Source organism: Sceloporus occidentalis, unplaced genomic scaffold (genome assembly GCF_023333645.1).
Source record: "Sceloporus occidentalis isolate IW3139 unplaced genomic scaffold, rSceOcc1.0.p SCAF_2, whole genome shotgun sequence".
In the NCBI taxonomy this organism is placed as follows: Eukaryota; Metazoa; Chordata; class Lepidosauria; order Squamata; family Phrynosomatidae; genus Sceloporus; species Sceloporus occidentalis.
The window spans coordinates 114792611-114810834 of NW_028316982.1; the positions used below are offsets into that span (position 1 = coordinate 114792611).

The window sequence follows — 18224 nt, forward strand, 5'->3', positions numbered from 1 at the left end:
TTTATAGGAAAACTGTTGCTTCCGGGTTAGATTCAGCACATCTCATATGTTCCAGTTACTTTCAAGAAACAAACAAACCTCTCTCAAGATCATCACCAAGAGCTTCCTTAACATGCCCTTCATACTTAAGAATGCCAATAAAAATCAGTTTTACCATGGAACCAAGGTGCAATAGTATTAGAGTTCCTTTCAAATCCAGCACGGCGTGGAAGCTGCTCTGCTTTGAACCACTGAATTATGACTTCTCTGGAGAAAGGCCTTGGTGGGCGTTCCCAAGTTTTGCTGTATTAAATTAAAAAGAAATGGAGGTTAAAAGCATGCAAAGGTTGTGACCAACAAAACAGTATTTCTACTGTTATATAATAAAAGACATTATTTTCTTTTAAAAGGCACACAAGTCAAACAGGCAATTATATGGAAATACAGTTGGCCCTTAATATCCAAAAATTCTTTATCCATGGATTCAAGCATCCATGGCTTGAAAAAAATATATTTTTCTTAAAAAAGGACAAATTCTAAAATAGCAAGCCTTGATTTTGCCATTTTATATAAAGGACCGTTTTACTATGCCTTTATATTTAATGGGACTTGAGCATCCATGAATTTCAGTATCCATGGGGAATACTGGAACCAAACCCCAGAAGATAACATGGGCCCACTGTACCAGCTCTGATTTTTTTTTTTTTTTTTTAGGTAAAATGAAGCTTTAACTAGGTTTTAAGTTTAAATATGAAATAAAGATGGGATGGCAACATCTTTCTACTAACATTTCAATTATCACTTCTGAGTTGTTTTCACTGCAGACTTCAGGCTGTATCCTGTTATGTTTCAGTGCTAACACACGACCTGTAATGTTACCAGTTGCATATGTTCAGACATAGTGTTATCTGGTACAGTTTTTACAGGAGACTAGCCTGTGCATCCAAATCAGTTGAACAAGATGCACAAAGGCATACAAAGGTATAATCCAACTAAACTGGGCACATGAAAATATTTACTCCAGTAGTGTTAAATTGAAGTTAGGTCTTCATATTTCTGACAGCAAGTATAAGAATCAGCACAACTTTAGAGATCCTGACCCAAAATGGCTTCCCTTTGCTGCGTGATTGCTGCCTCACTTCTTGTCTAGACAATTTTATAGCAACAAATGGCAACTAATGACTATTGGATTGCAATTTTATTTTAGTATGCATGTAAACAACCATTTCTGTATAACAATAATACAAACTTACACACAATGTATATTTAAGTATTTAATAAGCTGCATATCCATAGCATCCTGCTAACGATGCAGAAAACTGCACCTCAGCTTTGTGTCCACACAGAAATACGAAGAAGTAGAGGGATGGTAGAGTTCCTCTCTCTATTTTGAACCAAGTACTTACTATGCACACTAGGGTAAGGGCTTAAATTAATAATTAAATGTAAATTGATTAAATATGTGTACATACAATCACAGAATCACAGAATTGGAAGATATTACAAGGGCCATATAGTCCAACCCCTTGCCATGCAGGAAATCACAATTAAAGCATCCCCAGCCTAAGTTTAAAGATGTCCAAGGAAGGAGACTCCACCACACTCCAAGAGAATATGTTCCACTGACATACAGCTCTTACTGTCAAGACATTCCTCCTAATGTTGAGATAGAATCTCTTTTCCTGTACTTTGTATCCACTGTTCTATGTTCTAGCATCTGGAGCAGCAGAAAACAAGCTTGCTCCATCCTCAATGTGATACTCATTAAAATACTTAAACCAGTATCATATCATCCGTTTACTGTCTCTTCTCCAGGCTAAACACACCCAGCTCCCTAAGTCTTTACTCATAAGGCATGGTTTCCAGACCCTTCACTATTTTAGTCACCCTCCTCTGGACACGCTCTAATTTGTCAACATTCTTTTTTAATTGTGGTGCCAAGAACTGTATTCCAGGTGAGGCCTGATCAAAGCAGAATGGAGTGGCACTATTACTTCCCTTGATCTAGACACTATACTTCTATTTATGCAACTTAAAATTGCATTGGCCTTTTTAGCTGCTGCATCACATCTTGGAAACTTTTTATGAAGCAGGATACTTTCTTTTAAGTGCAAAAGTGACTGAGCCTGATAGTAACTGGCATGATCCTTTTGGCCAGTCGGCTTCAGGCCTTAGTCTAGGGATGCTAGAAATTACTTAGAACGTCACTTACCACGTCCTAATCTTTTTGTGACATTGTGATTAAGCTAGAGGAGGAAGTTTGGATCTGGTTTAACTCAGCTCCCTATTTGTCCTTTTCCTGGCCTTTCTACCAGTGTATTTTAATCAACTGAACAGTTGTGCCAGCCAACTCCTTTGGATGGCAAATCTCTGAAAGCATCTGGCAGAAGATGGTGCTGTGAGAAGAAGAACAATTCTTCTGGCCAAGGACTATGTGCCTAATCCTAGACTACCCACTACAGTAAGCACACCTCTGATTTATGATCACATTGAATCTTAATTCAAAGCTACTATGGTAAGTAAAAATTACCTGTAATATTTGTCCGTGTTACAGTGGCATATCGCTTTGAGAGAATGTCACAATTCACCCTGCCCAGAATGAAACAGTATCAGGGGAAAGCTCATCCCTACATTTTTAATACCATCACAAAAACTGTGGTAGGAAACCATTTTGAAGTAAGTGGGTTATAGCCCAGGAAATTTTAACTAGCAGTGCTCCAATTCCACTGAAACTACCAAGACATATTATTTAAAGGTATCACATATCCTTGTTTTCTTGTGTGAACATCCAGACTCCATAGCTTGTGCAAGAATACCTGACTCTGTGATCATATAATAATGTCACCTGGGGATGGATAAACAGCTTTTGGATAAGTATAAGATCATTCCCATAGCCTTTTAAAGTTCCTTTCATCCTAGGTTGGAAATTAAGAAACAATTCACATCTAACTGCTGCTGAATTCTACACTAAATGGCTTCACTTTAGGAGATTCAGAACTCAATTCTGAAATATACCCACAGTCCTTCAAATGTATTGTTTTTATTACTTTATTTCAGAAAGCTTCACTTATTGAAAGTGATTTAGAATAACAAAAGTAATGGGAATATTTCTTTGACAAACAGCATACAAGCGTTACAGAGAATTCAACGCCTTTTAGGGTTACATCCCAATCAAACTGGGAATGCTAGCAACCATTAGAGTCAAGATGCTGTATCAAAATACATCAAATCAAATGCACTACTTGTCAGAACAGAATGTAAAACACTGAGCAAGAAGGGACTGAGGTTCCTTATGTCCTGCTGGGCTGCCAGACTTCCTAACAGCAAAGCCTGACAACTTCAAGACTTGAAATTAAAAATGAGAATACAAATTCAAGGCAAAGAGGCTTGCTTTTACTTAATGGAACTTTTTGTGTGTTCATAAAGTTTTAGAAAATCAACAGCATGTTATGGTTCACACTAGCTTGTTCATAACACCAAGACTAATTAATAATATCATATGGTGTCATGTAAACCCAGGAGGAATGGTGGATGAAACTTTTCCCAACTCCATCTGCTACAGGGTTGTTTTTCACCGCTGGAAATTCAAAGGCAGGCAAGGGATCAATATAAATATCAGAGAAAGCAAAGAAAACTGTACAACTATGGTTGAAATGCATTTCAGGAGGAAAATGGCAACCAAAATCTCCCATTTCTAATTTGTATGGGGGAAAAGCCTAAATCCAGTTGCTAGTACATCTAGAATAGATGCACTGAAATATTGGGAACTACATAAATGTTGATTTACTATTCAACAATTGACTCACTGAGTTTCACCTCACTGGGACTAACTAGATTGAAACCATAATTTTGGATCTCCTAATCTGTTTACTTTCAGATTCCCTAATGTGGAGAGCCAATGTGGTATAATGGTTTGAACACTGGACTATGACTCTGGATACTTTTGAGGCCCTTCACACTACACATTTACAGTACGCTGTAAATAAGCATGGTTCCATCCTATGAAAGTCTTGGAATCTCTTGAGGCTGGAGGTTAGATAGTGTTGAAATATGTGAAGTATGCCAGAGAACCATTATCTCTGTTCAACCCATTGCTCTTGGGCTGCAGCCTGTGGATACATTCCAATTCTGCTGATTCTCTTTCCAATCTTCCTATGTAGCTCTTTTGTTCAAAGATTGCTGTTTTAGCCCTTAGTCTCCCTGGACATTCCATATCAGACCTTAGATACACTACACCCCCAAGTCACCTGGAAGCCGTGCTGGTGATTACATGCCAGAAGGCTTCCAGACTACTCAGGGGCATGCTGTTTAGACATTACTCACTCTGGAACTAGGGACAAGTCGGCTCTGGCAGCAAAGGGGCAGCTTTTTTCTGCCACAAATACGAGTAGATTTTTCTAGCTCCTATTTGGGGGCAAAAGCTGGCTGGATTGGGGCTGTGGTGTGCAGTTGCCATGGCCCCACCCAGTTTAGGGTGTCTGTTTTGGCCCTAAGTATTCTGAAACCAGTTTTTGTGCATTCCCATTCTTAATGTCTGGTTTATGTCCATTTATCCCCATCAGTTATGTACTTGTGACTTGTTAGTTAGGGGCTACAAGGGAACTATAAAAGTCTCCCAATCCCAATTTAGCATGAAACAGCCACTTCAATCAATGGCAGTTTGTTCCCCTATTGATTGGGAAGCAGCTGACTGCTGTTCCCACTTACTCCTTATGCAACTGATAAGTATGAGGGGGAATTGAAACAAGGGTCACTGGTGGGAGTGGTGGAAATGGCAGCCATCTGCTTCTTCATCAAAACTGGAACAGACCCCTGTCAATTGCAATGGTTACCTCTTGGTAAGTGCAGATTGGGAAGATTGGGCTGGGATTCATTGGGTAGCACCATGATTATGGTGCTGACACATACATAAATCCCACATAGGATTTTGGCCTTCATCTTTACATGCAAAGCCACAGTTCAGTAGTAATGCACCTTCTTTTCAGGCAGAAGACCTACATTCAGTCTTCAACATGCCTAAGTAAGGCTAGGAAATACTGGCTAAAATATTAGAGAGCCACTGTCAATCCCGTCAACATTACTGGACAAGATAAAGCAGTAGTCTGGCTCAATAGAAGACAGATTCTTATTATGTTTTCTAGCACTGTATCCTCTCCCCAAATGCTCAGAATTCAACAGGACCCTGAAGATTACACCAATGGGTGGATTTTCACTCTCATCCCTCAAAATGTAAGGAAAATATTGGACCAATTATATGGGCTCTGTACTAATACTTAGGAGTGAGTTGCTGCTCTAAGAAACACTGTTGTAGCAATGGGCACACCTATCATTTTCCCCTGGCACTAATGACCCAGAACAACCTAACAAGGTTCCTGCAGAGAATCCATTACATCCTAAGGCTCTTCAGTTATGTGAGGTGTTTCAAATTTAAAAAAATAAAAGAACTGAGGAGAGACATGCTAAGATTATGAAAGGTGTGAAGAGTGTGAGTAATAGGGAAATATTATTAACTTTCTCTTTCATAATATTCAGGAGATTATCTTCTATTGAAGTAAACAGGCAACCGTTCAGCAGCAAATAAAAGGAAGCATTTCTAAATGAAGACAGACCACCTTATCAGCTAATGGGAATACATTATCACAGGGTGATGTGATGGTCAGGAGCAAAACAAAATGCTTTTTAAAGTATTTAAAAAAATACATGGAGGACAGGCCTGTTGGTAGCTGTTAGGCATAATGTCTAGAAGCACAACCAAGCACATTTATGAGGATAAAGAGGCTTAAGATTACTTCTGACAATATGCTTGCATTAGGAGCATTCCAGTACATCTGTCCTACAGGACCTGGCTACTATCGGGAACCAAAAAGCTGAGCTATATGGATTTCCATTCATTTGTATATTTGATTTTTAAAAATGGCTTGAAAGGAATACAATGATATGTCTCATGTTCTGAAAGTCCAAAGGGAAAAGGGCTAGGTTTTCTTTTGCTTTCTTTTGGGTTTTTTTTTTTGTTTGTTTGTTTGTTTTTTGTAGTTTAGCTAATATAAATTCCTCGTCCTTACATCAAATGCCCTCTATGATCAAACCCTGATTATCTTTCTGCCTTCATATCCTGTTTCATGATGATACTTGAAGAATTAATTCTTTGCAAAGTCCAATACAAACTGACCTGATCCATATCTTCAAGTCTACTAGGGAGGTTGAATCTTACAGGCTGATCTGATGCTAAAAGAGGTGACTGCAGGCCACTTTTTAGGGGTGGTCTGTCAAGCCCCTTAGTGTTCAACCAGCCTTTGCTCTTTCTGCATGTTGTTTCTCTCTGATGTTGTTCTTACTTCAAAAAAGAATAAAAATGCATTTCAAACATGAATTTTTCAGGATTAAATTCATAATACCAGGGCTAACCATACCACTACAGTGGTTGCCTGCAGTAGCAGATTGAAGATGTCATGAAAGGGGCGTATTCATAGTTATTTCATACATGGTTATTGTATTTTAATTTCCAGGCGGGAGAAAGGGTGCTTGTGGTATTTTATGCCTCAAATAATTTCATTGGTTTAGAATAGCATGTAATATATATCAGGTGGCTGAATAAAGGACACTAGCACTATAGAATACTGACATTATAGGGGAAAAGGAAAAGAAAAGAAAAAATAAGAAGAAAAGAGAAGAAAAGAAATAAGGTAATAAAGCAATGAGGGAAGTAAGACAACTTAAAAAGAAAGAAAACAGAGAAGGACAAGAAGAAGTGGTGAATGAATAAAAGCTGGTAAAATAATTCTGTTATATATGTATAATCTGATGAATTCAATGTGTAACCAATGAATATGATGAAATTAAGTCAATTATTTATTAATGTTCTGTATGTGATTATAATTTCTTTACAATTAAGTATACCAACATATACTGAAAATAGAATTGACTGAATTTTAATCTTCATTTTATAGAACCTGAACTGACTGGATGGCTAAAAGTGGATAAACCAAATATAGAAATTGATAAGATACTGATAAGATATTGAGATGAAACGATATATGATATTTGATTTGTGATTGGTCAGGTTTAGATATATTTGATATCAATCAGCTTCAGTAATTGTTCCAGAATCAATTGAAGGAGCAAAGGAGATTAACAGCAGAATTAATTAAGGAATCAAGATATTAACACAGTGGGGGATTGGTTGATTGAAAAGACAAGTGAAGGAATTGATAGAGTTAATGTTTATGGTTTATTATTAATTCAAAGTTGATGGACTGACGGGCTTGGTTAGACTGAAAGGAAGAGAAATTGATTAGTTGGCATTTGATTAATTTTGTATCAATACAGAATTAAAAGACAGATACACAGAATGATCAAAGATAATTAACTAGGAGAAAACAAATAAGAGGGGGAAGAGAGAGAAAAATTGTAGTCTACCACAGTAGATTAGAGTAAATTAAGTGAAGTGTTAATAAACTGAAGGTCTGTTTTGAAAGAGAAAGAAAAGGAAAAGTCAAAGACAGAAAAATAGGAGAAGAATAGAAGTGGATAGAAAGAAAAAGTAAAAAAAGCAAAAATGGCTGGAAGATCAAGAACTAAAATGATAATGCAGACACTAAGCGTTCCTACAACTGTGTTACGTAAGAAATTGAATAGAAGTAAAATTATACAGAAAGAACTGAGAGAATTCAAGAAGAATTTTAAAAAAGAAATCATGGAAGAGTTAAAAGACCGAAGAATTGAAATTAGACAGGATACACATAAAGAAATAAACAGCTTGGCAGAAAAAATAGATAAAAGAAATAAAGAAATATCAGAAGCAAAATCAGAAGTGAAAGAGGTAAAAGCAAAAACTAAAGACCTAGCAATTAAAATGGAAGGAATTAAGAAAATTCAGAAAAGGGATGAAAAAATATACAAGAAATAGATATAGGGGGAAATGCAATCCTGAAATTGCAAATGAACAATTTTTTGAAAGGATAATGCAACCATTAGCAAAGTATCTTAATTTCTCTGAAGAGTTTACTGATTCGCAAATAAATCAAATGTTTAGAATTAATTCCATGTTAGGTAAAGAAAAGAAACTACCAAGAGACATAGTGATTTGTTTTACAAGAATAAGAATGAAATACATTATACAAAGAAACAGCAAGGAAAGATTGATTACACATGAAGAAGAAATCGAGATATTTAAGGATATGTCTCCACAAATACTAAAGATAAGACAAGATTACAAGTTCCTAACAAATTTACTACAAAGAAACAATATTAATTGTTATAATTAACATAAAGCCAAAGGAGCCATACTAGCCATAAGAAAAATTCCAAAATGATATTTCTCCTTCCTTCCATTGGAAATTTTTGTGTACTCTCATGTGTGATGAAATGTTCTAGAGAAGATGAAAGCTTGGACCCAATTTGATGAGGTTAAGTTGGCTTGATACAGATGTTGCCCTTATACCAAATTTGGAATTGCTGGAGTTATAAGGCAATAAAGCAATCAGACACTTAAAATACCTTTTCCAATACACACACACACATTTGTTGTGTGCCTTCAAGTCCTTTCTGACTTATGGTGACTCTAAGGCTAACCTATAAGTGGGTTTTCTGAGGTTGAGATTGTGTAACTTGCCCAAGGTCACCCAATGGGTTTCCATGGCCAAGTAGGGATTCAGACTCTGATCTCCAGTGCTGTATTCAAATGCTCAAACCACTACACCAGGTTGGCTCTCATATATAAGGGATCTAGGAGTCTTAGTGGACCACATGCTGAACATGAGTCAACAATGTGATGCAGCAGCTAAAAAGTCAATGCAATTCTAGGCTGCAACAATAGGAGTGTACTGTCTAGATCAATGGTCCCCAAACTGTACTCTTTAAGGGATTTTGGACTTCATCTTCCAGAATCCCTGACCATTGGTCAACATGGCTGAGGCTTCTGGGAACTGAAGTCCTAAATGTCTTAAAGGGCATGGTTTGGCGACCATTGGTCTAATTTGATGGAAGTAATAGTACCACTCTATTCTTTTTTTGGTCAGACCTCACCTGGAATATTGTGTCCAATTCTGGGCACCACAGATCAAGAATGATATTGAAAAGTTGGAGTGTGTCCAGAGGAGGGCTACCAAAATAGTGAAAGGTCTGAAAACCATGCCCTATGAGGAGCAGTTTAGGGAGCTGGGAGCCTGGAGAAGAGATGGTTAAGAGGTGATACGATTGCCTTGTGTAAATATGTGAAGGAATGTCATATTGAGGATGGAGCAAGTTTGTTTTCTGCTGCTGTGGAGAATAGGATCTGGAGCAACAGATGCAAACTAGGGAAAAAGAGATTCCACCTCAGCATTAAGAAGAATGTCCTGAGAGTAAGAGCTGTTCAACAGTGGATCATTCTCCCTCAGAGTGTGGTGGAATCTTCTTCTTTTGAGATTCTAAACAGAGGCTGTTGTGAGTGCTCTGACTGTGTATTCCTTTATGACAGAGGGTTGGACTGGATGTCCCCTGTGGTCTCTTCCAACTCTATGATATATATATATATATATATATATATATATATATATATATATGGGAGTTGGGTGTATACATACCAAAAATTAATAATCAAAATATTCAAGAGAATCTCACCCCCAATTGCTTCCCAAAGTAAAAGCTGAAAGGGCATCACTGAGAACAATTTCCATAGGGGACTGTAACAGGTGGACAAAACATGTATTATCATGTTCATATATACAAACCTGTTTGGTACCATCATAGTCAGAGGTGAAATGGGAGCAGCATTGGTCAGTTTTGCCTCTTGCTCAATATTCAGACCAGCTGCCTGAAACAGGTTACTCAAACCAGCCACTTTTCCTTTTCGGATGGCTCTCAAGGATTGGTGCCGATATTCATCCCGAGCCCGACGTGCTTTATGGCTTCTTTCTTCATCAGCAGCTTTTGAGCGACGCACTGCAAGGATGAGAAAACAAAGTGTCTTTACTTTCTCTGCAGAGGAGAGTGGTCCAGTCCCAACCCATCAAAATGAGTCTGATTACTAAACCAAGCAATAAACATATATACAGTCAGCCTTCCATGTTTGTGGCTTTGGCTTTTTCAGATTTGATTATTCATAGATTTGATTAATATGTTCTCTCTCCAGCATGAGTCTATGTTCAGCTTCCACCAAAAGTCACACTGAAAGGTCTAGAAATTCTTAGAGAGAACACTTCACTAGATTTTGTAGGCCCTCCAGTGCAATTCTATGGTCAACATCTGACAAATGTTAACCACAGAATTACTCTGGAGGACCTAGAGATTCCTAGAGAGATGTTCCCTCAGGTTAAAAAAATAGTTTGTTTTCTATTTGCCATTTTCCCACTTTCATGGGAATCTTATGCCTCTAATCCCAATGAATGTGGAGGGTCCACTATATACGAGTAACATTCCATATATAGGACCCAAGTATCAGATCCTATATCATTTGATTGGAATTCTTGGACCCAATCAGAAAGGGCAAACTTAAGGCACCTTGACATCTTTGCCTCATCTATTAGCTTTTTTAAATAAACGAATAAATCTATATATGTAGATCTGTCATTTTACAATTGTATGTTTAGGTTCTAAAGCAAGGTGATAGATGGTGATACAAGTTGTAAAGCAAATCAAGAGCCCTCTCCCTAGTCCATCTCACATCATCTGACTTCAGAGGGAGAGAAAAACTGTTTGATCCCCTTCCCCACTGACATTCCCTTCTCCTTTTGTGTCATGCCTTTTTAGACTGTAAGCCTGAGGGCAGGGAACTGTCTAATATAATTAATTAGTTTGTATAGTTAATTACAAATAGTTAAACTACTCTGAGAGCCTTTTGGCTGAATAGCAGGGTATAAATACATGTGTGTATGTGTAAATGAGCATCTCTCATTTTTTAGTTAACATGGACGTCTCTCCAAATATGGTAGGACCTGGCACCCCTGGCTTCTCTCTCTCTCCTGTCAAGACAGCGAAAGAAGTTCTGGTTGTTCTCCGGCTTATTCTTTGACTTACTGGATGAGAAACAAACCTCACTTCCTGTGCTTTCTGTACTTGGATATCTAGCCTAACCACAGATTGAAAGCCAGCTTACTGGCTCATCCACAATAGATGTCTTTAGAATTCTGTCTTGCCTGTGCCATGAAGAAAAAAAATGAGACACAAATTATATATAACAGCATCTGCCCAGGGGACAAAGGACAGCATAAATTTAGGCAATGATCCAGGCTGAACCATTAGCACAGGAAAGCAAAATGCATAATAATTCTATTAGAGCAGGAGAACTTATTGGCTGATCTGATGGGATTCCTGGCTGCAAGTTCTATGATTAGGTATATGAATGAATTCCTGCGGCTCTGGGAATGAACTTGAGTGAGTCACATCATTTGGGATAGATTAGGAGATTTCCATATTTTATGGCCTCCTTAACTCTTTTGAAGAACTGTGAATCACAGGGTAGGCATGTGTATGTGTGTGTGTGTGTGTGTGTTTGTGTTATGAGAATGCCTTATGAATATGCATCTCAGTTTTTTTTTCCTAATGATTTACTTCAGCTGCTTGTTCATTAATAGTCCTAGGTCTGTAAGTTAATTTGGGGGAAACACACAACAAATAATCAAGCTTCAAATAGTATTTGACTGAAAACATCACATTGTTATGCTTGTGTTCATCAGATGAATTAAAAATGAAACTTGGGAAATATGCAACATGAGAACATGCCAATGAAAACTTCAATAACCCGTGGCTAATATTCAGGCATTCGTATAAAGGCACATATATGATTTTGAAACATGGAATGTTTCCATCAACAGCAGAATCCTAGTCTGTTTCCACACTGCAGAAATAATCCAGTTTGACACTGCTTTAATTTTCATTGATCAATGCTATAGAATTCTGGGAATTGTAGTTTTGTGAGACATTTAGCCTTCTCTGTCAGAGTGCTCTGGTGCTACAACAAGCTACAATTCCCAAGATTCCATAGCACTGACATACAGCAGTTAAAGCGGTGTCTAACTGGATTATTTCTGCATGTAACTACCACCACCAGAAAGAAAACCAATATGATCTAATGTCAAGTGGGGAGGACAGCTTTTATCCTTATCATATGGGTTTGCCCCAATATAGTATTTTATTCTCCTTAGGAAGCCCATTCTGATGCAAACAGACTGGACAGCATCTGGCCCATTCAGCACCAAAGCCAGAGTATATGCCTCTTAAAGCATATTAAAATAACGCATTGTTTACTCCAGATCTTCCTGGGATATCTGGAGCTCTGTTCCTATGTCAGGCAGCTGCTTAAAATATATCCTGCTTTTCCATCCAGCACCACTACCAGTGGTGTGCACATCACTCATACACAGTCAGAATGAGGTACCCAGCCAAGTGATTGAAAATGAGGATCTTATTCTGACCTTGGAAGCACGTGACTCGCTGTTACCACCATACACAAGCAACCCAGCAGGATGCCCAGGCAAACAGCTGCCACGTGTTGAAACAGAGGGCCTCAGGTAATGGAGGAAGATCAAGGGGAACTTCAGGGGAAGGATACTCCAGACTGCTCCTGGTGTATCCTGGCCCATGCAGACATGCCCACATTTTGTTGCCTTCCCTAGGGTCCTTTCATGCTATGACTCCACTTCAATATTGCTGTATTCTGTGTAAACTAGGAGTTTTTAGTTTGAGGATGCACTACAGTTCTCTGGCTGAGAATTGTCAATGCCCTTCCCTAAACTGGAAATGCCAGGATTCCACAGAATGCAGTGCTGGCAGTTAAACTGGAATCATAACCCTATAATTATGTAGTATGGCATGATCCTAAGTTACTTCAGTCATTAAAGATCAAGCTTGGCCCTATCAAGGACTAGTATGATTATCTTAGGCTTGTTTTGCTTCCCCATTCTCCACTTCAGATAATCATAACAACAACAAAACTTGTTGTTGTTGTTGTTGTTGTTGTTGTTATGATTATCTGAAGTGGAGGATAGGGAAGCAGAGAAAGCCTAAGATATTTGTCTCCCCATGTGAAGGACAAGATGGCCCTTCCCATTCCATGTATGGAAGCCAACTATACTGGCAGTTCAGTTTTTCACATTCATAATCCCATTCTGCCTTATTTACATACCCATTAATTATTTTTCAGAAAAAAGTACAAATATATGCCTTATTACTGACATAACTTTCACATAAGATAACTTTTTATGCATTTGACCATAATAAAATATGTGGTTTTGTATGCATTACAAAGTTGTATATGAATTCTTTGATGTTCTTTGCACCTAGAGATGTACCACAAAAATTAAGCAAGTGCAAGCTGAGATCCTGCAGCATGGACTGTGACACATAACTTTATGATGACAGAGCTATATCACTGACACAATATACAACCATGTTAGAGATTTTTGACAATGTGCAATGGGACACTATGGAAGAACACTGACTAATTGGAGGGGGTCCCATCACACAACAGGGCACTGTAAAAGGTGGGGACATGTTGTTCTGACCAGGTGCTAGGCACCCAAGCATTACCTCTGTACCCTGTTCTGGATTACTAGAGTTCTATGGCTCTGTTGTAGGCCATTGTCCTCCTCTCCTTGTCATTGTGCAAGGCCAGACTGTTCCACAAAATGCCATACTGTTGTGCATCATGGCTGTTTCACAATGACCATGCTAGTTACTCTGCTTGTGTGATGGTCCCAATGACATAGCTACAACAATGCTCCCCTCCTGAGGATGCAGTCAATGTGCACTTCCCCAATTCTAAAATACACAATTCTGAGTTGGTTTATGATGTTATACATTCCCAACAGGATGCCAAGTGCAAAAGCCCAAGGAAAACTACAACTGGTCTTTATACTAGCCCAGGAAACAAAAATCATATTAATTCAAAATGTAGACTAAATGAAATCCTCAAGGAGTCCTTCATGAAAAGTAAAGTTTGTGGTCATGCTGGCTGAGAGATTCTGAAGTTACACTCTTAAGTTACCTTCCAAAGTCTGATCACAACAGCTAATTTAATCTCCATACACCAACACAGACTAAAATCTTCCTGCACGCTATGGGCTGGGATCAAATGAGAATGGAAGGTCATCCACACTATGTCCTGCTTAGAAATCCCAACAGTATCTGGCTGGATGACAATTGGAATGCTGGCCAGATTGGAACTTGCTTTAGCACAACAACGCAGTTCTTATGTGGCTATTCCCTAAAGCAATGGCAGCCCAATTTGAGAATTGTTAATGTGGGTTTTTTTAACAGCTCCAAGAAGCTATATCTCAATTACCTTCGGAAGAATGGTGTTGTTATTTGTTTGGCTTGATAAAATGAACCACAGCAGTGAATTAAGCTGAACACTAAAATTAGTAACGCTTCACCTATTGACTTGGCAATAAATAGCTGTGAGATGATGAGATGAATCGTCATTCTGTTGGAAATTCCATGTACTAAATAAATTAGTACTGTCATCAATATCATTGCAACATTCACCCTCCACAGCAGCTGTGCTAGAAGTGTGCCTTTTCGACCCTCTTGACCCCTGGCTCTGCTGAACATAGCAACTGACTTGGTGGTGGCAAGACATGATGGGACCTGGCTCTCATCCTAATGGATAATTTGGCTTCTGTAGTCAGCACATAATAGCAAAATGACATGAACACTGACGTCTCTGCATCTTTCTGTCTTTTGGTGCTAGTGAACAGAAGCCAGGCTAGCATTACCATACAGTGGGAGGGAAAAAAAATAGGGCAGGATTTGTCTACATTATCTTGGACTGTGTGAAAGCATAAGCCTGAGGTGCCAAATTTGGTCAGTAGGAGCAACGTTCTCACCATAGCTACATGCAAAATGATTTACACTTGCTCCTTGGAACTCGCGAGGTGTGCGCCCCATTGAGGTTAATGGTGGCCGCCCCCCGCAGATTTTCAAGTCCACGGACTTGAAGGGGCAACTGTAATTTCATGTTTACAAAGAGTATTCATGACTGGGAAGAATGTTTACTTTAAAAATATTTATAACACCTTTTGGTCTCAAAATAACTGTAGCGATGTTACCATACTAGCCAAAGACTTTTCCTCACTCCATCTTGAGGATTTTCTTCCACCTCTGGCAAAATATGGGACCCCATTGGCAAATCTTTTTTTCCTTCACTGGATCATTTTCCACTGAAACAAAATGTCTTCCCAATTCACTACAACTAATCCTCACTTTCAACAGAAAGCCTTTCCTATAATTTTACATTAAATAAGTTTACAAAGTGAGAACCATGGTAAAATATATAGAGATGTATGTAGAAGTGGGGGGGGGGACATTACTGTTGTTGTTGTTGTTGTATTTATACCATGCTCTTCAGTCCTAAAGGCTCTCAGAGTGGCTTACAATTATTATTATTATTATTATTATTATTATTATTATTATTATTATTGCTATTTTTAATTAGACAGTTGCCTGCCCTCAGACTTACAATCTAAAAAGACATGACACAAACGGAGAAGGGAATGATGGTGGGAAAGGGGATCAGGTCCAGCAGTTCTTCTCCCCCTCTGAGACCTGGACCAAGGCAAATGGACTGGAGGGAGGGCTCTGCTTACTAATCTAAACCAGGCCCGATGAAGCTGGGTCTACATCTCTCCCTCCATGGCCGGATGGCACCAGATGGAGGGAGGGCTCTTCTTCTTAGTTCAGGCCAGGTCCGATGGAGCTGGGCCTGCATGTCTCCCTCCAAGGACGGATGGCACCAGATAGACTGGAGAGAAGGGTCTTCTTCTTAATCTAGGCCAGGCCCGATGGAGCTAGGCCTGCATCTCTCCCTCCATGGCTGGATGGCACCAGATGGACTGGAGGGAGGGCTCTTCTTCTTAGTTCAAGCCAGAACTGATGGAGCTGGGCCTGCATCTTTCCCTCCATGGCCAGATGGCTTTTGGCTATGCCCCTGATATCTAATAGTTCAGGATCCCTTCTTCATGGTGGCCTATGCATATGGATTATGGTTAGACTATCTGTCCCAGCAATTCTAGAAGGTACAGCCTGTGCATACTGAGCCCATACATACTAGAATATATGTGCAGAGCATCAGAGGAATAGAGGGGTCCAGAACTGGCAGGATCTCAGCCTCCTCACTCTATACATATATGGTTACAGATTATGTGTCTGTTAACAGAGGTAAAAAAAATATGGAGTCTGTGAACCACATGCACACACACACACATACGGGGGGGGGGGGAGGGAGAGAGAGAGAGAGAGAGAAGTATACCTAGCACCCTTAAAAACATGCTGTCAGAATTTATCAGCAAATTACATTGCTGAACTTCACCAGCAAAACAGAGGGAGCATTTAGAGCAAACATTTTGCTTACTCTAAATGTCTTGTAGCATTGCTGATGTATTTTGTTGGTTTCACCCCCTACCCCCACCCCACCCCCGGCTTGCCACTTAAGTATAGCAATTCAGTCTTCTACTGAATTTGGCAGTGGGGAACAGCCACATGTTGTAGAGGAGGTCAGAAGCGAACCCACTGAAATTGCTCATCCCTGCTGCTTGAGCTTTGGTGGAAGCGTAATATTGTTCCCTTAATTTTTTGCTACTGCAAATGCTATTTGTGCTGCAAGGTAGAGTTTTATTTCAGCTTAGATAACAGCTGCAAGTAAGAGCTCTCTGAACCAGTTGCTCAAAACTATGGGTGCTAAAATGTCTTCACACTGTGCCTATGAGGATAAACACTTTAAGCACTAAAATATGAGTTACATTTTGCATACTGGTTTAAACGTGGGCTTAAACTAAAGTGCTTTTACCAAGAAACTAGATCCATGGGGCTCTGATCCAGAACATGTTCCTAACCTGTATTGGAGCCCCACAGGTATATGCCCCTGAAAATTGTCCAGATTTAGGGCCCCAAAATGTATAGCAAATATATTGAACCGGACCCCCATTGATGCTTTTTACTCAAAATAGAAGAATACTAGAGCCTGAAATGTTATTTTTTCAATGGCAACTTTTTGCATTGATTTTTGCTGTGATTGCCCAGCAGGTACTGATACTGCAATCAAGAAAGTAACTTGCCAAGTTACTTGTTACTAACGTCCTACTGTTAGTATTGTGCCACTGGAAAATATAGGGAAATGTTTTCTGGTTTCTTGTATTACTGATCATCTTAATTCTGAGGGGACTACCCTTCCTGGATGAGAGAGAGAGAGAGAGAGAGAGCACTCAGGCACAGCACACCAGATCCTGCAGCGTTCCCATGCACTTTACATAGATACTTTGGGCAATTGCACAAAAGCAGTCACTCACTCAATCCCTCTTTATTCCAAGTTCCCTCTCTCCTGAACAATTGCTCTAAATGTCATGCTTGAGGTGGCCTTGGGTGTGCAGAGAGAGACATCCTCTCCTCCTTTAAACTTTATCTCTCACACACAGTTCGAGCCTTGAGCTGCTGTTTGGAAAACCCTGAAAGGATGTCCTCTTGCATTCACACTAATCCTCTCTCTCTCTTTCTGGCAATAAGTTCCATCTATTTTATTTGGGCAGAATGGAGAGAAGGCAAAAGTTATTTAAATAAAATAATTTCCAGCTAATTTGAGTCTCTAGTGCAGTCCATGTTCTCCATGGCGGGATACAGACGGGCAAAAAGGGGTGTATTCATGACGTCATGAAGGTAGAGCCTTCAGACGGGCCTTACCTGAATGCCGCCATGAACACGCCCCCCGCACGCCCCAAGCGGGAAGAAGCGGCATTAAAAAGGTGCTGCTTTTCTCCGCTTCTTTTCCGTTTGATGCGCAGCTGCGCAGCTCCGTCTGTAAGCTGCTGCACCGGTACGCCAGAATTGCTACGCCGCTAATTTAAGTTGCCCATTTAAAAGCTCCGTGTCTGCTGCGTCGCATAATGAGTCGGGGTCCTGGAACATGCGCAGTTTGCAGTCAGGCTTTAATTGCAGTGTCAGCTGCCATGCAGGTGTGGAAGCTGCAGCACAGCTGCAGCGCATTTTAAGACTCGTAACCCTAACCCTAACCCTAACCCTAACCCTAACCCTAGAGCAACATGTACGCATGCGCTGCTTGGAAAGTTTGGACTTTAAAGTGAACCCCTACACACATTCCTGTGCCATTTTCACCTAACAATAAAAAACGCTAAAACTGTAAATATTTACATATATACAAGGGAGGTGATGGGGGATGGCAGGGGGACAGCGGTGGCAGCGGAGACAGCTGTGGCTGTGCATTGCAGATTCAGCAGGAGCGCGGGGACCAAAGGAGAGGAGGCATCTATTATGCTGGT

The 18224-nt window shown here is 39.6% G+C and overlaps 1 protein-coding gene across 2 annotated transcripts in view; it reads right to left on the bottom strand.

Annotated features, from left to right (window-relative positions):
• The window catches only part of SH2D4B (SH2 domain containing 4B), a 127265-nt gene that overhangs the window by 48046 nt on the left and 60995 nt on the right, over window positions 1–18224 (bottom strand). Inside the window, exons 5-7 of one of the 2 annotated variants that reach the window (XM_089507914.1) lie at window positions 9701–9900; window positions 4687–4688; window positions 155–282 (exon numbers count right to left, since the gene is read on the bottom strand). In XM_089507914.1, coding sequence (XP_089364040.1) covers window positions 155–282; window positions 4687–4688; window positions 9701–9900 — 330 coding nt within the window. Of the gene's footprint in view, window positions 1–154; window positions 283–4686; window positions 4689–9689; window positions 9901–18224 lie in introns of both variants that reach the window. The other variant, XM_089507913.1, reaches the window with a different exon arrangement.